This window comes from Abramis brama (genome assembly GCF_963993115.1).
Source record: "Abramis brama genome assembly, chromosome: 14".
NCBI classification, from domain to species: domain Eukaryota; kingdom Metazoa; phylum Chordata; class Actinopteri; order Cypriniformes; family Leuciscidae; genus Abramis; species Abramis brama.
Window position 1 is genome coordinate 35,370,761 of NC_139976.1, and position 27,817 is coordinate 35,398,577.

A 27,817-nucleotide genomic window follows, 5' to 3' on the forward strand; every position below is an offset into this window, starting at 1 on the left:
GTTCTCAATGCTTCGGTTTGCATGTAGGGACCCTCATTATGCTACCGTGTTAGTGTGAGGCTATTTTGAGCCTTGTTAGTGGTATTAACTAGCGATTTACTTTTACTTACTCTGTGCCCCATATACTAGTGTTATAAGCTACTCTGTTTTTAAAGATAAAACTCTATACATTCGATTTTCATGAAAACGCATCGCAGGGAACGATCGACTCGGTAACCATGTGTTTATTACCCCTAGGTTCATTTTTCACTGGATTTGTCCTTTAATCAAAAAAGAAAAAAAATACTATGAGGCACGTATAATGTAAGTTAATGTGGGAAATTTTGTATTTAAAAGCAGAAATGTGAAGCTTATACTTTAATAAAATAACTCGCATTCATTTTGCATCAGTTGAGCTGTAAAGCTGTTTAACACAATTTCTACAAATCACTTTTTTATGTTTTCATGCCAACAAAGCTGTGAAATTGCATATAACTTTACACAGAAAAAGTTTTTTTTTACAGTAAAATCATATTTACATGCAAACAGACAGTACTGTGTATGTCTTGTGGTTATACTATTGTAATGTTCAGGGTTATTATAGTTAACAAAAACTATAATGAAATAATAATGTATAAAAACTAGATATAGATATTAAAAAAAATTATAAAAAGGACAAAAACATAAAAAAAATATTAAAACTTTACAATTAAAATGAAAGTGGACAATAAAATAAAGACTACTGCAGACTATTAAATAATAAAACCTATAAAATCATCTTAATGATACTATAATAACACACACAAACACTCGATTTTTTTGTGAATTAAAATTTCGGTCTGGTTTTTGTGTGCTCCACTCAGACTTTTTGTATAAATTTGGTCCATTTTAGAATTAAAATACATAAGAGGATATTTTATTAAAGATTGTTTCAATTTTGTCCATGCAGTAAAAGTCAAAGGGGTCAAAGGCAAAACAACACTTGTATGGAAAAACAAAACAAAAAAACACAAGTAATAATACAAGTTATATCCCTTTATTAGTACACCACTGTTTTAATATAGCGCAAAAAGCACATTGATTTGACCCCTCCTTCATATGGGTCCAAAAAAGAATTAATGGAAGATACAGATAAATTGAAAGTGTGTGAGTTGAACATGGACAGATAATTTGATGAATGGACTTGTAGTTCAATAAGCGGTTAGTTGGCATTTTCCAAGGGTAACGTGAGGTATGAGGTAAGTATCAGACCCAGAGCCTCCAGTTCCTCCAGTCTCTCCGTACTCATTCCAGCGCCACAGTGTCCCTCTGCAAAGCCCTCTCTCTCTCTCTCTCTCTCTCTCTCTCTCTCTCTCTCTCTCTCCCCCTCACCACTTTGCCAGCCTCCTCCCCAGTGGTTACCATGACAACAGCAGCACTGCACCATTCATGGACTGTAGCGGTAGACACACATTCCCTCTCTCTCCCCCCTCTCTCTCTCTCTTTCTCTCTCTCTCTCTCCGCTCGCATCGATCGCCGCTCTCTCCAGTTCTGTCGAAGGGATTCTCCCGAGTGCGAGAACGACAAGGTGCCAGGCTTCCTCAGGAAAGCACGCTGGGAACAACTTCGTTTTACGGTTCATTCGAGTCCGAGGAATGATTCTTCCCTGATGCCTTTCCAGTAAAGCGCCTTCTGCCCGACCCTCGATCTTCCAGTGGACTCTCCTGGAGGAAATAGCCGCTGGTGTGTGTCGGAACGTTGTGCTGTAGTGTGTGTGGATGAGCTGGCCATCGTTGAGACGCTCGCAGGGGCTGTTTGTGTCCGTGGACGGAGAGGGAGGACAGATCTACACCCGCCTGCCATCCCAATGCGGGATTTGGGTTGAGCATGGTGAGCTACTGAACCCCACCCTCCACATATCTCCTTACCTAACCTCTCTCTTTCTGCCTTTCTCCAATCTCTCTCCTCCCACACACACATACGCACCAAATCTGTCCTAAACTGCTTGAGCTGTGGGTATGTGAAGAAATGGACGGGCGCTGTAGGAGTCAGAAGATGTTTTCGGCGGTATGAGCTCTTCGCTTTTGCGCCCGTATTTTATTGTATCTGCGTGTTGGAAGTGCCAGTGCCATCCAGATCGGTTTCATCTGAAAGATGTCAGCTGGTTTGAATGAGTGTTTGTGCTGCAGAAAGGACAGGCTGGAAGTAATGATGCTGGTTGGAGGACCTGTGGGAGGTGGAGTGTGCTGCAATGTTCTCTGCTTGATGGACTTTTCTTCAGCTTTTTCTCTTTATGCATGAGTTTTTGCCCACCATTTCAAGGGATCGAGGTGCGTGATATGTTTGCTGAATTGAACCCAAGCATCTTCTGTTTGCGTTTGTTTATTTGTGTAGTGTGGTTGCATGGGTCTGTTAGCTTCTCATACTGGTTGTAAAGTCTCAAGAGGGCAGCTTTATTGCTAATGATTAACGAACATTCGGTGGAGTGCAGCGCAAATCGCGCCGGTTATCGCCATTTACAGAGTCGCTTCTGCTAAATTCTGATGTTTATAGCAATATTATCAGCTTCCAAGGTCATGACAGAGTTAAAGTTTAATGGTTGGTGGTTGACGTAGCTTTATCGTGAATAATTTTGCCTGGCAGGATCTAACAGGGTGTGACTTTAGGGCTCATTGAGAAAGACACCATTGTGCCCTTCGAAGTAAACACTTACTTCAAGGTTTCTTTAGGACAAAGTCCCTACAGCTTTTTTTTTTAAGTGATAGTAACCCAAAATATAAATTCTGTCATTTCAAACCCTTATGACTCACAAAAGTAGATATTTTGCAAAAGGTTCAAGCTGCTCTTTTTCATACAATGAAAGTGGTGATTTATACTCTAAAATTAACCAAAAATCACCTGAATCTTCTGAATTTCCCATACCATCCAACAATATTCAGTAAAACATCCTCACACACAGCTGTAACATTCTCTATATATTTCAAGTCTGAAGTTGCATTGAAGTCATGCACTGTAAAAAAATGCGTTCAGATATTTCAGGTTCTCGCGATTATTTTCTTAAAAATTGTACTAAGTAACACTACTTTGTTTTATCAATTTGAAAGTAACTTGGGCAAGTAACGGAATCAGTGTATGGCCGAACACAGAGCAACTCCGGGAACATCGACTATGGCAGCAAGCCTAGTAATGATCATGTCGTATACTTATTTTTACAGGACTCTGAATATGTGAAGTAAACTATGCTATCTTTGTTTCTGAATGTGCAATCGCCTCACAAAGCAAAGATATTTGTGATATAGTTTTAGTCAGTTGTACATACAGTACTGTGGACCTCAACACTTGGCACACAAATCTCAAGAATGGGGACAATCACCAAATTTAAAAAGATGAGCTCTTAACATCACAACACAACCAATAACTAGCAATAATGACAAAACAACAACAAAAGTCAGGAAACAGCAAAACAATTATCATATAGCAGTTACCGCATCATTTATTCATGCTGCAATGCATGCTGAAAACATTTCAGCAATGTTGTTCATTTAAAAAATCTTTGTTCATACAACTGTTTGACTAGTTGGGAGAATTCTGTTGGTTTGGCAAGGATTTGTAGTTTCAAGTAATTCACATTTCTTATTATTTGTGACTCAAAATATCCCATTAACAGGAAAATACATAGTCAAAATACATTTTTCCAACTACATTGATGGTGTTTTATTGATGTATTTCCCTGGAAGATGGAAATCTAACTGGTTTGGAATATGTTGAGGAAGGTGAAAAAAATCTATTTTGGATGAACTATCTATTTAAAGCTACGGTCTTTCTTCATAGAGGTATAGAGTCATGAATATCCACATCAATAAATTTTGCATGTCCAAGTTATTATTTCAAGTGTTTCTCATATCTAATGAAGAACAAAAGAGGTTTAATCAAGGATTAATATTTGTTTATAAAAATTGACTCTAGTTGTTTGGCAATGGTACATTTTGTTCTGTGAGACGTAACTTGCATAGTACTAAATGTTCTGATTTCGTAAGTTCTCAGCACAAAGCGTCCAGTACAGGGATTACATTTGAAATCTCTCCTCTTCTCTGCCTCCTCTTTTACCTTTTGAAATTCTCTGGGTCTGAAATGTACAGCATTGCTGTTGTACAGCTGAAGTTGCCCAGGCAATGTGTTAACAAAATCAGTAGGAGGCTGGCGTCCAATGTTTTCAGTCACGTTTAGCTCAAATGGAGTTTTTCGACAAGAAACATAAAATCTCTGTTCCAGAACCTACTGAGCTGTCTCGCTGCCTACTGCCTACAGGCAGCGTCCTAACCGTCATGGAACGATCAAATGACTGATTTGGAATGCTCTACATAGACACGTAATGCATAGAATGTTCCAAATTATGTTGAGCGTTCTACATTATAAGCACCTGAATTGGAATGATCTACATAGACAGTGTAGTTCATGTAGAGTGTTCCAAATCACGTAGTGTTCTAAATAATAAGTTGCTGATTTGAAACACTCTGAATAGACAGCGTAGTGTATGCAGTGTTCCCAATCATGTAGAGTGTTCAAAATGACAACTAACTGATTTGAAACACTGCATGGACAGCGTAGTGTATGTAGAGTGTTCCAAATCATGTGGAGTGTTCTAAATTATAAGTGCCTGATTTGAAACACTCTGCGTAGACAGCGTAGTGTATTTAGAGTGTTCCAAATCATGTAGTGTTCTAAATAAGTTCCTGATTAAGAACCCTCTATATAAATAGTGCTCTGCACGAGAGACTCAACAATTGATTCCGACTGAGTTTGATGGTGTGTTGTTAAGAATAAAATAAAATATAAATATAAAAATATATAGCAAAAGTCCTCAAAATAATTATAAAAAATCCTCAATATACTTCAATATTGAATGAATTCTATGTTTATAATCAACAATTATTTTTTTCTGCCATGTTGGAAACATTTTCACAGAGCTTGTTGCAGTGCATTATGGGATTGGCTTCTCATTTAAGGATACATTCAGTGTTGCCTTTATTATTTTGCTAAAACAAGTAATCTTACAAGTCAGCATCATTAAGAAACCCATTGGGTCAGCTTTAAAGTCGGGAGCGCACCATCGATGGCGTAAAATGCCTCCATAGGCAGCTCTCAAGGATTTGGAACAGAGAAAGAGAGAGAAAGCACGTTAGAAAAGGTTCCCCGAAAACAGACGGAGAGAAATGGAGATGGAGAAGGTGGGAGAAATGGACTGAAAAGAGAGACTGAGTGGGAGCAAGAGAAGGACAGAGAGAGAGAGAGGGAGGAAGAGAGAATTCTGCAGTGTGCCATTAATAGTCTGGATAATGATTTGCTTACAAAACAGAGCTGTGGGATTAACAGTGTGTTGGATCTTTTTCCCACAGCTAATGCTGATGTTACGGAGCTAAGCTTCCATTGGCTAGCATACGTGAGTGTTTACTTTCACTCAGTTCTATATAATAAATGTATGTTCTGTATAGAGTGATTGACTGATGCTGGATATTATCTAGAGACAATGGTGGCTGATGAAATATAATGACGGCGTATGCAATCTACACATTATTGAATTTAGATGCGCACTTATCTTACACGTACTCAAAATCAATTTACACAGATGGCTTTTAAGTTCAAGTCAAAGACCGTAACCAGTTGTTGTGTTATGTTGTAATGGACACAAATGTCCTATTCATTTACAGATTTGAAGAGATCTAAGGGAATAAAAAAGAAAAATAATGGATAATAGGCTCATTAAAAAAAAAAAAAAAAAAAAAAAAAAAAATATATATATATATATATATATATATATATATATATATTTTTTTTTTAAACTTGCATTTTCCAGCTAAAATGAACACTAGTCGCAGTAAAACACCAACAACTTTTATTCCTTTTCGCACAAATTATTATCACAGGAGAAGATTATTGATTATTAAAGACTTATTTTCATGCATTTCTGTATGTTGTGATCTCAAAAGACTTAGTCAGTGCATGATTTGTACGCTGAAACATTGTGACGTTTGCATCACAACACCAGCTCCAGATGTTTGTCTATTGTGATGTAGTAAACGTACTGGGTCGCGCTCGGGTACGAGTCCCATCGCCAGAGGCATGTTTTTCCCAAAGAGCCTGGGTTGAAAGTAATGTATTTGAACTATGTGCAAATAATGTTTTTATTTTAAAATATGCACACAATATTAAAATCATATGCCTAGTATTATGAAAATGGCTCCATTAATGTTTCTTGCCTTGACATTCAATTACATTTTCATTTATGCATTTAGCAGATGCTTTTATCCAAAGCGACTTACAAGAGAGGAACAAAACCATTTATTTAGGAGAAAACAACATTCGTAATATACAAAGCCAAGTTTATTTGACAACTAAAGTAACTTTTAAAACGCTTTGTTATCTAACAACACAGAGAGTGCTGTGTAATGGAGTGCATCCAGAATATCAAAAATATTGGAGGGACGTTGATTCTTTCTCACTGGGTGAGTTCATCATGTCAGTATTTGTAATGGTAATTTGTGCTGTGTGAGTGTGTGTGTGTCCTCTCACAGCTATTACTCACGCCTTGGTTCACTAAAGATTACATTGAAGATCCGCATACCTTCGTGTCTGATTAGCCACTTTACCAATTCTCACCTTCAATATTTCCACCTGCTCATTTCCTTCATGTTACTCAGTAATAGTCTGTGTGTGAGACAGAGTATGGCCATATGACAGAGATGGCATTACAAGCTATCTGAGTTTTTGTTTTGTCGATGGGACGTTTGCAAGGGCGTAGATTTGGTTTGAACATTGGGGGGGTTGAAGTTAGGGTATGCCTCCTGATGCCTCCTTTTCATGTGATCATGGTATAAATATTGGGGGGGGTTATCTCCCCCCAACCCCCCCACAAATTACGCCCCTGGACGTTTGAGAGTTTCACTCTTGAGTGAGTGCTCAGTTCTGCTCAGTGTATTTGCCACACCAGTGTGTAGCAGCCCGAATCACCATCACTTGGCTGATAGTTCTGTGTTTCTCTCACACACGCGAATAGTGAGAGTCTTGCACATAGAATTGACGCGCTACATATAAATGCTATTCTTTCTTGTTTTTTTTCCTGTCAAAATGACTGAGTTCGTTCGCAATTATTCAGGCTTTAAGAACAAGCAGAAGCCACTGGCGGCTCGTTGCTTCAGTGGGCGGGAATAATGAGCAAGCAGCGATCTCATTGGCTCACCTATATGGAATGTCCACGTTTCAGCAAATCAGTTTGAGTGAATGCAGATAATGTAATTAATATTCATGAGCCCAGCAACTCATCAGACTTTAGTGCGTGTTGTTTTATTATTAGTAATAGTAGAATTAGTAGCAACCAAGTAGTAGTAGTATTGTATTTACATTTGTTAACGTTAGCTAAAAAAACTTTTAAAGAATGTATTAATCTTAGTCAATGTTAATTTCAACCTTTACTAATACATTATTCAAATCAAAAGTTGTATCTGTTATTATTATTTAATGGACCTGAGCAAACATGAAATAACAATGAACATTATTTTTTCTTAACTAACGTTAACAGAGATGAATAAATACTGTAACAAGTGCATTGCTTATTGTTAGTTAATTAGTTAATGCATTAACCAACCGTAACTAATGGAACCCTGTTGTATAGTGTTACCTCTTTTTTTCATAAACACTGAATGACAAATAATATCAAGCATCAATATCAGCCCATAAGTTCAGTCATAAAAAAAAATGCTTGACTGATGTTTTGTTAAAAGTTTTAATGATTTCAAATAATATCACATATGAATGTATCTTTGTAAGCTGTGTGTGTGTGTGTTTGTGTGTGTGTTTGTGTGTGTGTGTATATATATATATATATATATATAATACTGTAAACAATTTACTTGCCTATGCCAATTTTCTGTTGTTTATAGAGGGTTCCTATGGAGAAATTGTATGGGATTTTTACTTACAGAACTGTTGCGCTTATTTCTGCAGAATTAAATTCCACTGCTAAATCTTATTGGTCTAAAATCTTGCTCCTCACATTCAACAAATCGGTAAATATACATCAAATATATTGTAATGTGAATATGATGCATCGCTTTGACTTGAGCATAGACAGACGAGTTGGAGTAGAAACCCCAGTTAACCTTTGGGATGATGTGTAGTGGCGACGGTGAGCCAGCGTGAGTGGATGATCTCACTGATGATCTTGTGTCTGAATGAGAACAAATCCCCACAGCTATGTTACAACATCTCGTGGAAAGCTTCCCAGAAGAGTCAAAGCTGTTAGGGAAAACCAGATCCATATTAAAGGGATACTTCACCGATTAGCATTAAGCTTTGTATCAATAGAAACCCAGTAGTATTTTCTCATGACCGTGCTTCCCTCCCTCATGTCCCCTGAGACGAGAGATTTCTGTATTGTGTGTCTGGAAAAAAACCTCAGATGATGCAAAAATCATAATTTATCGTCATCAGAGGCTTTTGTGTCCAGAGGCGAGAGACTCCAGCCAGTAGGAGGAGCTCGTCCCGCATGTCTTCAACCCGCCCATAGGGGGAGCTCACGATAAAACACCGTCTTTTCAGTTTCGAGTCGACTAATAGCCTAGTTGTATCATTTCTCCCGATACTGCCCTCTGTAACCGGTAGGCGTGGCTTGGGCGTGTCCTCGTAGGGCAGCGAAGCAACTGCATTCTGGGAGTTGTTGTCTTTCATCCACATGAGCCAAAAATACATTTTCTGGCTTTTCTCAGTCTAGAAGGCACCAACTTCTAAAATAATTTCACATTTCTACTACATAAATGACCCAATTTAAATACACATTCATGCTTTTGAAATTAAATGTTCAGCGATTCAAAATTGTTCAAAATTCATGTATAATTTTGATGAAAGGTTTTGATCCACTTCAAATGTTGTCTACTGTATTTATTTATTTATTTATTTATTTGTTTGTTTATTTACTTGTCAATTTATTTATTTATATTTTTTGAGTAGGAGTTTTAAGTTCTTTTGAATGGAACTTGTTTCAAAAAAGACAAGCATTTGGCACCAATTGTATCATTTGGACTCCTTTTAAAAGCATTGTATAAAGAGTGGTGAACTACAGTAAATGTGAATCAGTCTCCACTGAGGATCTCCCCTCGCTCTCATCTCGGCCTCAAATTACTCAATCACTGAGAAGTCAATAGGCTTCAAGACAATATTTAGCAAGTCGTTAAAATATGCGTCTGAACCATGGAAACTTTTAAACACTCAGCAAGGGTCAGTTTCCACATGAGATCCATATGTTTTTTAGTTTTCAACCGTAAATGGAGACGTTTAGAGAATGTCCATGCAATCCAGTTGAACAGTGATTCGCTTTGTCAACCTAAAAACCAGCATAACAGTCTATATATTCTGAAGCCATACAATTGCTCCGTCATCAGCAACAGAAAATAAATACTTTTCATGTCTCAAGGATTTAGGCGACTCTGATCATACTGGGCCGTGTTACTGTGAACGCTTCGACGGGGATCACAGCGTGATCGTGGTTCAGATGTTTGTGCTTCACTGTAAATGGATGTTTCTCTGTTTATCTGGAGAAAGTGCAGAAGACCTGCTGGAGCTCCTGTCCTCTTCCTCCGGTTACCATGGCGATCCGGGCCGCACATTCATGATGTGGCTGTGCAGCTCAGTCAGAATGTGTTGTCATTGTGTGTGTGTGTGTGTGTGTGTGTGTGTGGACTGCCCACAGGTGCGAGTGCTGTTGCTCACCCTCTTTGGCACTGAAAGGCAGGTTTGGTTTTCACACCGTCTCTACAGTGTTTCGTTCTCCTGTATTGCAGTGCCGTTGCATGTTATATATTATGATAAATCTGCCAGTTAAAGCCTCCAGGGGCTGAATTTTAATAGACACGGCTTAACATGCCAATTGCTTTAGGTACTATATAATGAGATATAGAATATAGAGGTATATAAGGCTTTTGTGACTTAAATGTGTGTAATTGTCCTATTTCATGAACAATTAAACAATTGTTTAATTGTTTATAAAATAAACAGTTCTTCAACAACATTATGAACTAAAATAATGTTGAATAAAAAAATGTAAAGGTACAAGAGCTATACACACAATTATGCCATCCACTACCGCAATAGATGGAGCATTTATTTATTTATTTCACCTATCAGTCATATTTAATCATATAATACATAAAAAGCTATATTTATTATTATTATTATTATTATTTCCCATGCCAATTGCTTGAGGTTTGTTTGAAGACTGTTAGGCTTTTATTCTTTTTTTTTTTGGGGGGGGGCAACCTTTTGCCAATTGGCAATATATATCTAATTATTTATGTATTAGCTCTGAAATGGCTTAAAATAACTTTTTTTTTTTTTTTCATTTTGAACCATCAGTCCTATTTTTATTTATATTGATTTAATTATATGATATTTAATCATATAATTAGTGCTATCAAATCAATTTAATCGTGATTAATCGCATCTAACATAAAAGTTTGTAAATATAGAATGTGTGTGTGTGTGTGTACATATTGTGAACATTGAATGAATGAAGAGAAATCCATGCTAGTGAAATGATCTGATAAAGCCACTAAATCTATTTTTTGCACATCAACATCTCTGTCTCTGTGTGCATTTCCAGTAAAAGGATTGTGGGTATCAGCGGGGTAATTGAGTGTCAGGATCATTAATGCGATGACGGCCGAGCATCAGACGCTTCTCGCGCGTTAAACAGCAGTGCGTCTTTTAATATCCTTTCTCTCCTCTGCTCGTTTCACAATCAACATGCGCTGGAAAGATGTCATTTTGATTAGCTCATTGAAGAAAGCTTAGTGCTGTGTGTTTTCGTTCGCTCATTAACACAGAGGATAAGCTAACCGTCACGCGACACCCAGACGCTGTTATTCACACACCTTGCGGATTGCAGCAATAGTTGTGCGTTGTGCCTGATAACCTGCATTAAATGACTTGCACACTCACCTTCCCGGCATTTTCGAGGCTTACTTGAAAAATACATTTAAATTTGATTTCATTTTCAAATCAAATTAGTTCCCAACATGATGTTTTATCATCTATACCAGAATGTTATTATTCTGTTCAGATAAAGTAGTCATAAGCCGATATTACATTTTCAGTGCTGATACCCGTGTGTGGCGGTCGATATACCTCATTAAAATACAGTAAAATCAGTAATATTGTGAAATAATATAACAATTATTATAAAAATAATGAAATGTAATTTATTCCTGTGATGCAAAGCTTAATTTTTCAGCATCATTACTCAAGTCTTCAGTGTCACATGATCCTTCAGAAATCACTCTAATATGATGATTCCTTATTAATGTTGAAAACTGTTTTTTAACAGTTGTGTATATTTATTAATGGTTAGTGTTGGAGGGATTGAAAAGTTGACATTTTATTGATTTGTTTTTGCGATTGCATCTTCAAAATCACTGCATTCTCAGCCTTTTCTGTCGCAGCGTGAACCGTAGTATTTAGCCATATTAGCACTATATGCTGACATTTGATGTTGTTATGACGCTTGAGCTGCTTAAAATAAGCTGAATCTTTTTGCTTCAGATGTGTTTTCCAACCAAAGCTCATTTTGTGATAGATGCATTTATACAAATCAGTGACATACAGTAATTACAAATCAATTCAAGATTGTAAGTAAATATAAATGGTTCATAAATATCCTCTAACCTCTACTGTATTGCACATGCTGCATATTTCACATCAGGTTTCGTGATAGACAGAAATGCACGTGAATGAATGTGCCGTCGAAGACAGACAGGAGTTTAAAGCTCTACGATTTAATCATCACAGATGTCTATTTCTCAATCAGACGCACTCATTGTACATAAGCGTTGCCTGTGTTCACACATGAACCAGCCGCAGTCGCGTCAGGGTTTTGAGACGCGTCTTCATTGCAGCTGACCTCAAATGAACTCGGACGCGCACTCACACACAAGTGCAGCCCAGTTGTTTAGCACTCTCAGAGATGTAGCAGATGTTGCACGACATGTGTGAATGTGTGTAGAAAGCGCTGCACGATCTAAAGGAAGTATTAGACATGCTCTACTGAACCCTGGCTAGGGTTTGTTTTGTTAGGAGTGTGTGTTCTCCTCTGAAGTGTATTAGTGTACATTAACCTAAAATGCTCAAAATGATCCACGCTTTGAAAAGCATTAGATTCATGAATTTATGCGCCAGTTCTAGAGCTTGTCTGAATTTACAATGATCAAAGAATAAAACAAGTTTGTCTTGCATAAGAAAATGAAGCGTATTTTAAAATTGAGGCATGATATTTATTAACTCACAAAGCTTGTAAAATAAAATGTGTAACAGCAGAAAGTGCCATGATACAGTACTGTTATGTTTGTTGGACGTTGTGTCACCATCTGATGTGTCAATCATTTAGTTCCATACTGATCGGGATGAACTGATATTACATATTTCTGATTCAACCCAAGACATAATGTTTCTGAAAACCCAAGTTTGGTTTGAAGATGAAAAATGAACCATAAAGTTTTAACAAAATAAAATTGAGATGAAAAACTGGATTAAGATTTTATCTCATTGGCAAATAGTTATTATTATTAATTTTTTTCTGTGTTGAGCATAAACATCACTAACTGTTCTTACATGTATGCTGAAAAACTATTTGCCAATGAGGCAAAGAATAAACTTTAATTCAATAAATATATTCTGGATCGTTTTCCATGAACACCTGAACCCTGGAGAAACACCTGCAGATGGGAGGGGCCGATGGCATGGGAGGGGGTTAAAGTGGGCGGAGCTACACATGTGGGAGGGGCTTGTCTCTGTGAGAAGATTCGTCAATCAATCACAACAAGCACTGACATGACGCGAGTGTCTCAGTCGGCCAGTGATTGTTCTGATCTCACGGAATATTAATATCCTATGACATTTTGCTTATCAAGTATATACATCTTGTTTACCAGAATGTAAGGCATAAATACAGAAAGATAAGATCTGATTGGGCCATCTGGTCAGTGTGATGCTTGAGTTTCTTTGTATGTGTTTGATTGATGTTCAGGACCAGTGAATGCATAAAGAGAGCAGGGAGACTTGGAATGACATTGTACAAGTCTCAGAACAATAGTGCAGTATGTTATGCATAGCAGTGTTTAGAGTTCAGCATCATGATAGCATTCATGCACTCTGGCTAAAAACAGCATTCGTACACGGAAACACACCGAACTCACACGCAACTTCATTTGTCTTGTTGCCCACATGGTGTTTGAACACATCCAGTAAGTGAGGCTGTTCTGCTGCTCCTCATAAGGCCTGTTGGTTTCAGAGAGCAGGTTTAGAGTCACATGACCACTGTATCCGCACTGCCTCCTGCTGTTGTTCAGGCATCTGTCAGTGTGTGAATGCTTCACATTTCCCCGTGAGCTGGTTTCATGTTCAGCGATTCCTCCACCATCTGAAGCTCTCGTGGAATGCGGTTCAAGTTATGCCGAAGTCCCATTGAGTCTGACACTACTATCACAGAAAACAAATATTAAGATTGTTAGATGATTTCTAATTTCCCCATGTGTGCTTTCTGTTAATCTTAAAGGACAATTTGTTGGGTCAGAGATTGTGATGCAAATTATTTGTGTAAATTCAGGCCAAACTGACAATGAATACAACAAAAGAGTTTTATTTTATTTTATTATAATCATATTTAATTATTGAATCATTACAATAAGGTCTCATTCGTTATGCATTAGATAATACGGACTAACAATGAACAGCATTTATTAATCTTTGTTAATGTTTGTTCATGTTAGTTTACAGTTTATTAACTTTCTCAAATTTGGATTTTAAATATGTATTCATAAATGCAGAAGTATTGCTAATTTTTGGTTCATGTTTACTATAATTAAGTAATGTTAACAAATGAAACCAGCATTTGAGTCATGCTAGAAAGGGTCAATGAAGAAAATATAGAAACATTTACAAATTTCCTTAAAACATTTAACAATTTACCTGTTAATCATTATTTCATGTTGAACTTTTATTTATTAAGTATTAGAGAGAAAATCTAGATTTTTGATACTGGGGGTTCACAAGCACTATTCTAAATGAAAGAGTTTGTTTGTTTAATTAGTGAATCAGTTTAAAGAGGTAAGAATTTTCATGTATTAATTGCTTTTGTATGGCCAATGTGTGAACAGGTAGTAATGAAACTTAAAAAACAAGACCTTCCCTGACTTCCTAGGTTGTCTATGAAAGCTTATAGACTGATTTTTATTTGAAGGAAAATCAAAAGGATGTGACGTTTATGCGCTTTGAGAGCCTCTCTTCCTTTCTGACACACTAATGCTACAATGTTCAGAATAATGCCTATTCTGTACTGTAATGTCAATGTGTCGTGCAAAGAAAAAGGATTAATTCAAACTGTAGTCACACATAGCCAGATCTATATAGTCTATAATCTCACGTATACTTTATAATCAAACTATCATGACAGCATAGTTTTAATTATCTCGATGCCGGTGAATCGCAGGGTTGCTGCAAACATTTCCACATCGCTATGATCAGATGCTTTCTGAACTTCTGTATTCAATGCTGTCATTTTTGTTGTGTTTATTTCGTCATTGAGAGAAAAGCACTCAGCACATATTTACATACTCGTCTAAACGTCGCTCTCAGGAGCGTGGACGGCTTCGGGATGTTCGTTAAAAGCGTATTGCTGCAAAGGTATGTCATTCTTTTAAGCAAAGAACGAAAAAGATCTTCGCTGTGAGTGTATCGGGGCATCAAATCACATTCAGTCTCCTGTATGTTACGTGTGCACTAGCAGTAATTAGCCGGCTGCAGTTCACTAAACGGCCACCGGTGTCACTAATAAGAAGGGTTTCTGAATTCTACATACAGCCCCTTTAATAAAGTAATGTTGTAATACGATTTGTTTGTCCAATATGCCTAACAATGCCCTGTAGTCACGACTATATTCACAATATAGAACAGCCGCTCATATAAGTATTGATTTTTGTCTCATAATCAGATCACATAATGAAATAATGGATATGAAATTAAATCAGGTGAGTGTATCTGTGGAACTATTACAATCCAATGTTCTACCATTAGAGGTAGTGAAACCCTATCCTCCCTTTGACTTGATCCATCTGTTGTCTCTGACCTTGGCTTATGACCTTTCTCTGTCGTCACCACCCCCTGTTTTTGCGTGTGTATTCTCGGCTCCTCTGTGAAAAGCTGAGTTAGTGAGGAGCTCCTCGATTCTTGTGTCTGATCTCGGCTGTCGTAACGGCGGTCACATCTCCTGCTGGGACTGCAGAGCTCTTCTGTTTCTCTTTCTGCATCTGTTGGTGACTCATTCAGTACATTTTAGAGCTTTGCATTCAGAGTTGCATGTTAGTGCAGACAACTGTTAGCTAAGCTTGTGTGTGCAGACCATAGACTGTAAAAAAAGATGGACGATGTGTCTCCACCTCCTTGAACTGCAGAATAATGAAGACAAATGTCCCAGAAATGGCCGCTGTCATCTTGCGCTGGTGACTTCATTTGGAGCCAGAGTCTGCGCAGTAGTGTTCGTGAGGTAATGAGCATCAAATAACTAACTAAAAACAACGTATTCGAAAAACGAACACTCGGCTTGATAAGAACTACCTAAAATGGCAAAACCCGTCTTTGGGAAAAATTTATTTGAAGTGTAGTTTGATTTTTTAGTTTGGCTCACATCCCATTCACTTACATGTAGAGGGTGGGGTTTATGACCTATACTGCAACCAGCCACCAGGGGGCGATATAAATGCTTTGACTTCACTTTTCAAGATGTGTGCGGCAACGAACGAGCAAACTTGTTGAAGATTAGCCGATGGGCTGTCGATTCATTTAAATAAGCGATTTCATCAGAAAAGCCATTTATTCGGCATAGTGAAACCTTTCCTCCATTGACATCCATTAAAGAAAAACGGACTCTTTTCTCCTTCCCTGCGTACGGCAGCGCTAGCAGGCATTATGTGGCTTCCAGTGGCTTTGCAGACAGTCATAAGCTTTTAGGCCTTGTTTACACCTGGTGTTTAAATCCATCTTTTTTAACCCAATTTCAACCACTTCTGTCCTGATTTCTTCGAGGGGAGGGTCTATGGGTGGGTAAATGTATGGGTTTTATCAGATCTTACGATCTAATGGACAAAATAAGCTTGTACAATTTACATATAAACGCGCCCGGAGACTACAGAAAAACATATGGAGAGCAGCAGTGGTGTAGTGCAAATCCATGGGCGAGGAAGGACGGTCAGTGGAGATCACACAAGCAATGTGCAAACTTTACTCTAGAGGTATGGCGGTGGAGAAGTCTCAAACCCCAGTCAATTATTCACTACAGAAAGTGAAAGAAAAAACATCTGACGCTGCATTAACGGTTCATATTCTCTCAGAGACGATGAGAGCAGAATCTACTTTAACGTGCTGAAAACGGTATAACTGTCTTCATTTATTTTCTTAACATTTCTCTTGTGGCCCATAAGAAAAATAAAAAGAGAAGTATTTCTTTTTAAACAAGTTGTTTTTGAAATGAGGAGTAAGCTAAACTAACTAATCTTATATTTTCCTGCACTTATAACTATTGTGGGGAAACTGAATTGTAGCTAATAGCCTATTAATTTAATAATAAAAGTAATAATAATAATTTATTAGGTCCGCTACGCCACTGGAGAGCAACAGCTTTAGTTTCTGTTCTGACAGCGGCAAGACCAGCCGAACGCTGTGAGTGTGTGTTAGAAATCAGGAATGGTGAGAGAACATTGAGCTTGGTACATTTTTCATCTTCAAACCAAACTTGGGTCTCCAGCCAAAGTTTAAATCCCGTCTGGCTAGTGCTCTTCCCATAACGTTTACGCATTAGGTCAGTAGACTGGTCGAGAGTGGACAAGGTCAAAATGTTTAAACCCCGTTTACACCTGTATTTAGCGTCGTCCACTTGTGATCCGATCGACCAAAATGCATCTTAATACCAGGTGTAAACAGGGCCATACACACTAAATCCAGTGAATTACCGATTGACTTTTCCTATAGACAAATGTGCTGGTTACACAAGCAACAACCTTCCGTCTTTCCACCTGTAAGAAGGCATTCACACATCAGTACCAAAAACTAGTTGCACTCACACTAGCTGTTCAGAAGTCTGATTGCTTGTGGGAAGAAACCGTTTTTGAGTCTGGATGTTCTGGTCTGAATGCTTCTCAGCCTCGTCCCAGATGAGCTTGAACCCGATGTGGGAAGGATGAGCGAGAGGAGTCTTGATGATGGAGGTGGTCTTCCTCACACACCGAGTGTTATAAAGGTCCTCAGGCCCCAGTGATGCGCTGTGCCGTCTTCACTACTCGCTGTAGGGCTTTCCCGTCAGATGCTGAGCAGTTTCCACACCAGATGGTTAGAACATTCTCAATGTGATAGTCTGTATTTTTTCTATATTTTGCATGTAAAAAACTTTACCAGAGGTGTAACAACTGTTTTAGCTGCAGTGTGTTTGTGCATTGTCTATGCTACACGATTTAAAATAGATTTTAAAAAAACACTCTGATATTCTGGCCATAGATATGTGAAAGGTTGTTGATTCAATGTCTTGAATGTTTTTGGAAACGCTGACCCAAGTCTGCACCTGTTTTCCACAGCAAAGCCTCCTCCGTTTGCACACCCCTCATCTGTATTCCAGTCATGTGTAAAATCTGGAGTAGTTTGTCTTGGTCCGCGGCCTCTGAAAAAGGTCGATTTTAGCCTTTGCTCATCCCTCTTAAACTCTGCCAAGCACACTATCTGCTGTTTAGCTTTACTAATGTGGGAAAGATTGGCATTGCTTAGATCGACATGGGGGAATTCATTTTGAATGAATTGCACACACTTGTGTTTGTTTTGGTAGTCTTGGCTCAATTGGATCTCTGTACCAATATAGAGGTTTAGATAAAAAAATAAAAAAATACAACATAATAAGACAAGTTGAACTGAACCCATGTGTATTTTATTTAAACAAAACATGAACAAACACAAAATGAACAAAGACTTAGCTTGACTTGAGCATGAACGCACAGTGGAAACATGAGGGCTATATATACAAAGACTAATGACTTACAAGATCATGATCAAGACAGTGGACCAATGACAAAACAGAACTGAGTATCACATGACAAGATAAACCAATGGAAACAAAACACGTGAAACAGAAGCAGCACATGACATGATCACATGAGGAACAAGGGAACCACATGACAAAATGAGGAGCGTTAGGTGTGTTGGACTTCATGCGGCGCTGTGTAGATCGATCTGCGTCTGACTTTCAGCAGTGCATGCTGAATGTTTGCATGATGTTATCCGAGTTGAGAGCGCCGACGCCACGTGACTGACGTTGGCATTGAGATACCATAAGAGCGTTTGGAGAGCAGACGGCTGACACAATAAACCAAAAAACTCTTTTCATGTAACCATAATGTTATATTGTGTCATGTTTATCAAAACAACACTGATTTAAAATATATAGACCCACTTTAGAGCACACCTTAAGTTATGACTATGAGAATTTCAAAATAAAAGACAAACCACAAAACAGACATGACAAAATATATCATTCTAATATAATATTATATAAAATTTTAGGAGATGAAACATTAAAGGATTTTATTTAAAAAATAATTTAATATAATATTAAAATTATGTTTTTATATATATATATATATATATATATTATAAAATAATTATAAAATTATATTATATATTATAAAATTATATATATATATTTTTTTTTAAATAAAATATAAATATATTATATATTATTTTATTTTATCAAATATTATGAATTATATATATTAGTGCTGTCAAATCGATTAATTGCGATTAATCACATCTAACATAGAAGTTTGTGTTTATATATGTGTGTGCATATATATATATATATATATATATATATATATATATATTATATATGTGTGTGTGTGTGTGTGTGTATGTATGCACAAACTTAATGTTAAACGTGATTTATATATATAATATAGTAATATAGTATCTGGACTTGACATAAGTTTCATGTTGTTTTAAAAAAAACAAGCAAAATCGTGTCTTGACTTGTACGAGGAATGTTCATTATTATTGTTTGTAAAATAGAACGGCTTTAACATTTTCATATCTGTTTTTGTGTTGTTGTGCCATTTTTGCGAAGTTGCTTCTTGACGGTTGCGATGTGCAACCTTTGCAGATGTTGTCCCGCCACAGTCCTGAGCGCAGCTGCACTGTGAGTGTGTGTGTGTGTGTGTGTGTGTGTGAGACGAGTAATGAGTGGACTGAGACTCTATTCTCTTCCACCTCCCTCCCTCCGTCATCAGAGACTCTCCTTCACGACCTGCCGTGACTCTCAGTAGATGATGAATCTGTACACCGCCTCTTCTGCCAGACTCCAGACCTCTCGCACCTGCACCGGTGCCGCTTCATGCCCGCCGGACACTCCTGCTGGGCAAGAGGGAAAACACAACAACAGCGAGACAACATGCCCACTCCCGGGAAACTACAGCCACCCTTCGTACCGCACGGCCTGTTGCCATAGCAACCATCTGTCTTCTCCGGAGCGCAGGAATGCAGGGATGACAGGACGGAGGGGGAGGAGGAGGAGGAGGAGGAGGAGGAGGAGGAGGAGGAGGAGGAGGACAAGGAAGTGCTTTATGCTTTCTTCTCCATCTGCATGTCTATGTGGGTCATTTCAGTGTTGAATGATCACTCGTTTGATCGTTGCATCTCTGGATCAGTCGATTCACGAATGAGTTACGAATACTATCACAAGCTCCAGCATTGTTATCAATATTTACATATGAAGAGTTCAGATGCAAAAGCCTCTAAGTGCCATCTGAAATTTTCTTTTAGAATTATCATTTTTGTAAAACTTGTATATTTAAGTTAAATAATTTCACTTAAATGACAATTAATAGGTAATTTGCATTGCCATTTAAGTGAAATTATTGAACTTAAATATACGAGCTTGATAAAAATGATCATTCTAGAAGAAGATTTCAGATGGCACTTAGAGGCTTTTGCATCTGAACTCTTCATATGTATATAATCACATTCTGATCATTTCATAGTTTTTTTGTTGTTGTTGTTGTTTTTGGAATAGTACGAAACTTGGTAAAGGTTTTGAGACTTGCTGTCTAAACACACACACAAAAATCATGGACATGATTCGAAAAGGTTAAATGGTCCTGAATAAAATTGTTACATTTGTTCTGTTTACTGTCAAAAATAGAAGATGAATTTCATCTAGTGGAAGCGTTTGGTACTGCGGCCAAACAATCTTACCGAAAGCTCATTTTTTGAGCTATCAACCTCAAATTTGGAACACAGCTTGTTTAGATTAATGGCTTTGATTTTCTCACCGTTTTAGAGTAAAAATGTGTTTTGGAAAATATGTATTTCATATAAAAATTGAAAATTTTGTCGGTGCCGATGGCCTTGTGGTCAGCGTGCCAACATATAGCGCCGTTGTGCTTGGGTCCCGGCTCGTTGACCTTTCCTGATCCCGTTCCCCGTCTCTCCCACCTCGCTTCCTGTCCACTCTCTACTGTCCTGTCACAATAAAAGGCAAAAATCACCACAAAAAATAAATAAAAAGAAAATTGTATTTTTGTGCATTTTTCTTAAAAATAAATGTAACATTTTATAACTTTTTTTTTTTTTCAATTTCACTTTTTATAACTATTTTTACATCAGCAATAATCTGCCCAGTGTCATCTTTGAAAAGAGACCAAACTGAAGTCTGTGCTCTAAAGATTTATTCAAGATTTATGACAGTTTAAGTTGGAAATTTCATTTTCAGGTCTATGCTCAAAAAGTGAATAAATGGATTATAACTACTGCATAAATATAATTTAGTTCCATAAAATCCCTTAAAAATACAAAACATTAAATTAAAAACATTATCGAACTAAAATATAGTACAATCATTTCATTGAAATAAAAAAAAAAACACGCAAACAGTACCAGAGGGTTAAAAGGCATTTCGTAAAAATTTTAAATGCAGTAAAAAAATTAATATTGTGAAATATTAAATATTATATTAAATATTAAATTAAACGGTTTTCTATGTGAATATATTGTTAAATGTAATTTAATTCTGTGATCAAAGTTTAATTTTCAGCATCATTACTTTATGATTACTTTATCATTACTTTATCATCATTACTTTATATACTGCTTTATGTTTTTGTGGAAACCGTGATACATTTATTTATTTTTTTGCATTTTTTGCCAAATATAAGGTATATATTTAGAAATACCACCTTTGATAAATGCAATGCTGAATAAAAGTATTATAGTATTAGAATAAAGACCCAAAATATATAACATTGTAAATTATTACAATATACTATTTGTTAAAAAAGGCTTGTGCAAATAAATGTTTTTTATTTCTACTTTTTGATGCATCCTAAAACTGATTGTTAAATATTATCCTTCATCTGTTTTTTTTATTTTACTGTATTTATTTCCTAAATTAAACATTTTGAATCTCCTTGGCAACAAAGACAGTTTGGTTGAAATCACGGTTCCTCTTAATAATAATAATAAATAAAAAACATCACCCTTTTAAGCCTTTTTATGTATTTTGAATATGATCAAAAGGCAGTAAAATATAAAGATGCATTTAAGCTATATCCGTTTCTTAGATGTTCCGTCTATAACATATGCGTTTGAGTACGTCACAAAGCTCATGTTTTGCACCAGCACACGGTGTGTGTCCTATAGATAGCAGCTCTGCAGTGTATTTGAGGTAGGAGCGTGGGTGCTGTGACTGTCTATGTATAGACGCATTTCCAGCACTGACATTCTCGCTACACAAACATACACTCAAATCTACCCAGACACACACACAAATGCTCAGTTTTATATAACCAACAAATCCAGAGCACTGCGCTTGTGCTTATTTTCAACATATTTCCTGCTACAGAATGGAAAGGAATTTGAGAATACTTTTCAATTTGAGTCATTATTGATGAAGTCGGCACGGCCTGTCAGTCAGGTCTGACCCGTCCATTACAAGTTACAAATGTTGCCTATATTCAAATTTAGCTCAGTGTTATCAGTCTGAGGACGACTGACATTGTTGCCGGATCACGCAGACATGCAGGTTTAGAGTAAGTACTCTTTCACTTACAGGAAGAAAGAAAGAGTTCTGAGGTAAAAGTAAAGAGCAAGTTGTGTTTCAGTCCCAGTGGCTGCCTTCCCAGTTTGGTGTTTGTGTAGATCTCAGAACGTGTCTCTGATATATTGATGTTTTGGAGTGTTAACATGGCAGGCCTGTGGAGGGTGTGTCAGCGGGGCAAGTTGAGACGCCTGTGTGATGTCGTCGGTCAGTTCTTCAGCTCGGTGAGATCATGCTCATACGTTATGGCTCCAGGCTCATCGAGGAAAGCCGTTTGTCTGGTTTATCTGTTGTTGTTGTGCAGGACGGGGAAATTCACTCTCACGCTGATGTCTCTCAGTGATGTATAACTTGTAAAAGCAGTGGCATTTCAACTATTTATATTTTTATCATGACATACAGTATGAGAGCTCTTTATAGCAGTTGTTGCGATGAGATTGCAATGAGATTAAATAAGGAACAGCTGGAGGATTTTGCTTTTTCTCAAAATTTTCCCTTAGTAATGTTAGTTTTGCCTGAAAACACCAATGTTTGCAATCAAAACTCCTGAAACATTTTTGGTTACACTTTATTTTAGGGTGTCATTGTTACAGTGTAATTATATATTTAAGTACTGAGTAATATTAAGCAACTACCTGTACTTACTATAGGGTTAGGGATTGGTTGAGGGTTAATTGCATGTAATTATGCATATTTTACTGTTATTACTACAGTAAGTACATATGTAACAAGGACACTGTAAAATAAAGTGTTACCTCTTTTTTTTTTTCTTAGTGCATAGAATATTTAAAAATAACCTATTGAATGGAAAGACTCCGTGGATATTAAAGGTTCTTCATGAAACCATCGATGCCATAAAGAACCTGTATTTTTTTTAAGAACTCAAGTTTCTCATTAAATTATGTGATATCTATGATATCACATTCGTTTTATAGCTCTATATTCTTGCTGTATTTCATTACTTGTAGAATTTCTGTCCATTTTCATTTAATTTACCAACTGAGAAATGTTTTTAACTGTATCTTCCCTGATGTATAGAGCAAACTCTGAGCGTGATAACTGTCTTCTGGTTAGCTTTATGTTCTGATCTTCATTCAATGCTGTATTGTTTCCTGGGGTAGGACAGTCCAACAGCTGAATGTTTCACTGAAGACTCATTATAAACACGCCCCATGACCGAAGAACACACACACACACACACATACACCACTCTGGTTGTGTGTTCACCTACGACTGTCTGTTGTTCGCGCCACACGCAGGATTAGTGTGTGATGTGTTGAAGGAATGGCATGCCAGGGAACAGGTGTGTTGTGGTTTTCTTTCTCGTCCTCATCTTCCTCTTCTCTCTCTCTGTCGGTTGTAGTTTCTCAGATTTTTCTTTGAATGAACGGTTGAGAAACTCCTCTCTCGTTCTGTTTTCATGATGTTAGCTTGTCGAAGCTTGGCTTTGGCCAGTGGTTCTCAACTGGTTTTGCTTCAGGATTTTTCATTGGACATGATATTGGACACAACTCAGAATCAAAAGTGATTATTAAAGTGATATTTCTGACTCTTGAATTCTGATGGGATGAGGCACGTTTGCAACTGTTGTAAAGTCGATATAAACAGACATGATCGCATGTTTTATATTAACACGGAACATTAGGACTGCATTACTTAAAAGAATGATTTTGAAAATTATTAATAACTGATGTAACTTTGTATTTACATTGTTTTTACATTGCATTTGCATTGTTGTTTATTTGGCACACATCTATCTATCTATCTATCTATCTATCTATCTATATATCTATCTATCTATCTATCGTTCTATCTATCTATCATCTATCTATCTATCTATCTATCTATCTATCTATCTATCATCTATCTATCTATCTATCGTTCTATCTATCGTTCTATCGTTCTATCTATCGTTCTATCTATCTATCTATCTATCTATCTATCTATCTATCTATCTATCTATCTATCTATCTATCTATCTATCTATCTATCTATCGTTCCATCAATCGTTCCATCAATCGTTCCATCAATCGTTCATTCAGTCTATCGTTCTACAGTATCTACCATTCTATTGTTATATCGTTCTATCTGTCGTTCTATCTATCGTTCTATTGTTCTATCTTTCTATCTATCTATATATCATTCTATCGTTCTATCTATATATCTATCGTTCTATCATTCTATCTATCGTTCTATCGTTCTGTCATTCACTCTATCTATCGTTGATTCGTTCTATCATTCTATTGTTCTATCAGTCTGTTATTCACTCTATCTTTTTATCTATCTGTCTGTCTGTCCATCCTTCTGTCATTCACTCTATCTATCTATCTATCTATCTATCTATCTATCTATCTATCTATCTCTCAGTAAGGCCTAAATAGTCTTCGAATTATAATCTTCACACTTCAAGCAATTTGAACTGTTTTAAACTTTCAGGCAAAGCAAGATTAACTTTGCCTTGACAGATGTTCCTTTTCTAGCTCTCTCTCTCTCTCTCTCTCTCTCTCTCTCTCTCTCTCTCTCTCTCTCTCTCTCTCTCTCTCTCTCTCTCTTAGCTGTTAGCTGATTATATAGTGTAGTGTGAGCTGGTTGATGTGGTTTGTGTCTCTGTCAGTCTTGTCCTGGAGCTTCGTCTCTCTACAGCACTGAAGAAAGACCGCAGGGTGATTTTATATCGCTTACAGAGCCGAGACGGAGATTGATGTCGCTCTGAGGATGAGGTGTCACTTAAGATCTGTGGGAAATCGCTTATTGAATTGTTGAATTTTCATGCGGAATCCTTAATAAGGATATAGTGGAAGACATGAAGCTCATAATGAACTTTTTCTGATCCGTTGAGCTGGTTTTGCTGGCTTCACTTTTCACTTGACTCGATTTCATTTTCTCTTTCCCTCTCTCTCTCTCTCTCTCTCTCTCTCTTCTTCAGGGGGGTTAGGTCCTGAACTCGGCCCCCCTCCCTCAGTGGACGAGGCAGCAAACACGTTGATGACTCGTCTTGGCTTCCTACTCGGAGAAAAAGTGAGCGAGGGGTCTCAAGGGCCGCAGTACAGCATGGAGGAGCCCGATGACGCACAGGTATTCAACCTCACCTCCTGCTATAAATACACATCTCCCTATCATATAGAAGAGGTATAACACATAAGTTTCGGCTCTCGGGCCTTTCTCGGGCCTTCAACACACTGAAGAAGGTCTTTGAGCAGAAACATGTGTTATTCCAGATAGGATACAAGGTATAAGACAAGAGAGCGTGGTGTAAATGAACTATATTACCCTAAACTATTAAAAAATAAAAGTTTTTTATTGGAATCTATGGTTCCATGAAGAACCTTGAACATTCATAAAGCCTTTCCATTGCACAAAATGTTCTTTATAGTGGAAAAGGTTCAGATTATTAAAACGTTCTTTAATCTTTTTATGTTCTTTAATCTAAACTTTTTTTTTCAGTCGCTGTAGTCAGATACATAAACAGTGTGCAATAATAATAATAGATTATTGTAGAGTAATTATATTTATCCTTATGATAATGTCACTGGTAACACTTTACAATAAGGTTCTGTTACGATGAGGTAGAATCAAAGGAGGAAGCAGGATCCAAATCCACATGCAGCACTTTATTAAATAAACCCAGAACTTCACAGATGTAGACAGACTAAAGATCAAGACTCAGGAACAAAACAACATTCAACATCAAGAACCCACAAACACTGACACAAGACACAGGGTTTAAATACAGAGGCAAACAAGCTAAACAAGATAACAAAGGTGTGTGGCTAATCAGAAACACCTGGGGAAACTAATCAACATAACAGGGAACTGCTAACCATGGGACAAGACAGGGGAACACAGACATGAATCATAACATAACCCCCCCCTCTATGGGCGGCTCCCGACGCCCATCAAAACAAAAACAAAAACAATAGTTCAGGAGGGTGGTGGAGCGGAGGCAGACCCGGGGGCGGGATGGAGGGCCAGGCCCGTGGAACGGCAGAGGGCCTGGAGACTGTGGCAGAACGGGAGGCCATGGCGGATCAGGCTTTGCAGGCGGCCAGGGCGGAGCAGGCAGTGCAGGCGGCCAGGGCGGAGCTGGCTGAAGAGGCGACCATGGTGGCGTGGCCTCCATGGTCCAATCACGGGACCTACTGCCCCCCCCCCCCCCCCCAAAATTTTCTTGGGGACAGCTACGGAGACATAGGCTGGAGCAGGCACCGGCTCAGGAACAGACACCGGCTCAAGAACAAGCACGTCGGCGGCCATCTCTGGTGAGGGCTGAGGGTCTGGGATGGAGACAGGCTCAGGACTGGGCAGAACCAGCGGCGGAAAAGTCTCTGTGCTGGACGGGACCAGCGGCGAAGGAAGCTCTGGGCTGGACAGGACCAGCGACAAAGGAAGCTCTGGACTGGACGAGACCAGCGGCGAAGGAAGCTCTGGACTGGACGAGACCAGCGGCAAAGGAGACTCTGGGCTGGATGGGACCAGCGGCGAAGAGGGCTTTGAGCTGGGCAGGACCATCACAGACTCTGGCTTGGCGGCGGCGGCCATCTTGTCCAGAAACACTGGCTCGGCGGCGGCCATCTTGTCCGGAGACACTAGCTCGGCGGCAGCCATCTTGTCCGGAGACACTGGCTTGGCGGGCGTGACGTGAACGGTCTCTGGATCGGCAGAAGCGACGTGAACGGTCTCTGGATCGGCAGAAGCGACGTGAACAGTCTCTGGATCGGCAGAAGCGACGTGAACAGTCTCTGGATCGGCAGATGTGACGTGAACAGTCTCTGGATCGGCAGATGTGACGTGAACAGTCTCTGGATCGGCAGATGTGATGTGAACAGTCTCTGGATCGGCAGATGTGACGTGAACAGTCTCTGGATCGGCAGATGTGACGTGAACAGTCTCAGGCTCGGCAGGGCCGACGTGGAGAAGCTCAGGCTCGGCAGATGCCAAACTCACATAAAAGGATGAAAACAGTTGCAGGGCCAAGACAATATACTGTTTCAGAGTCCAGCTAGGGTCATGCAATGGCATTAGGTTGTTAAGCGGTTCAGATAGTCCTCCCCGAAAAAATATCATCAAGCATAACTCTTCCATGCAAGTCTGGTGAGCAAGCTCCAAAAAGTCAACCACGTACTTCTCTATGGTTCAATCTCCTTGACGGAGAAGCATAATTTGTGCTGCTGGATTCATCTTTGGTGGGTTCTTCTGTTACGATGAGGTAGAATCAAAGGAGGAAGCAGGATCCAAATCCACATGCAGCACTTTATTAAATAAACCCAGAACTTCACAGATGTAGACAGACTCAAGATCAAGACTCAGGAACAAAACAACATTCAACATCAAGAACCCACAAACACAGAGGCAAACAAGCTAAACAAGATAACAAGGGGGTGTGGCTAATCAGAAACACCTGGGGAAACTAATCAACATAACAGGGAACTGCTAACCATGGGACAAGACAGGGGAACACAGACATGAATCATAACAGGTTCATTGGTTAACTATATTAACATGAACTAAGAATGAACAATACTTCTTCAGCATTTATTAATCTTAGTTAATATTAATTTCAACATTTACTAATACGTTATTAAAATCAAAGGTTGTATTTGCTAACATTAGTTAATGCACTGTGAACTAACATGAACAAACAATGAACAGCTGGATTTTTATTAACTCAAATCAACAAATATTAATAAATACTGT

At 38.1% G+C, this 27,817-nt stretch overlaps 1 protein-coding gene across 1 annotated transcript in view; it reads left to right on the plus strand.

Annotated features, from left to right (window-relative positions):
* The first annotated feature begins 1,587 nt into the window (after positions 1-1,587).
* The window catches only part of LOC311096728 (protein TANC2-like), a 75,808-nt gene continuing 49,578 nt past the window's right edge, over positions 1,588-27,817 (plus strand). Inside the window, exons 1-2 of the mRNA XM_084136055.1 lie at positions 1,588-1,848; positions 25,050-25,198. Of these exons, the coding sequence (XP_083992181.1) occupies positions 1,737-1,848; positions 25,050-25,198 (261 nt within the window). The 5' untranslated portion in view covers positions 1,588-1,736. The remainder of the gene's footprint in view (positions 1,849-25,049; positions 25,199-27,817) is intronic.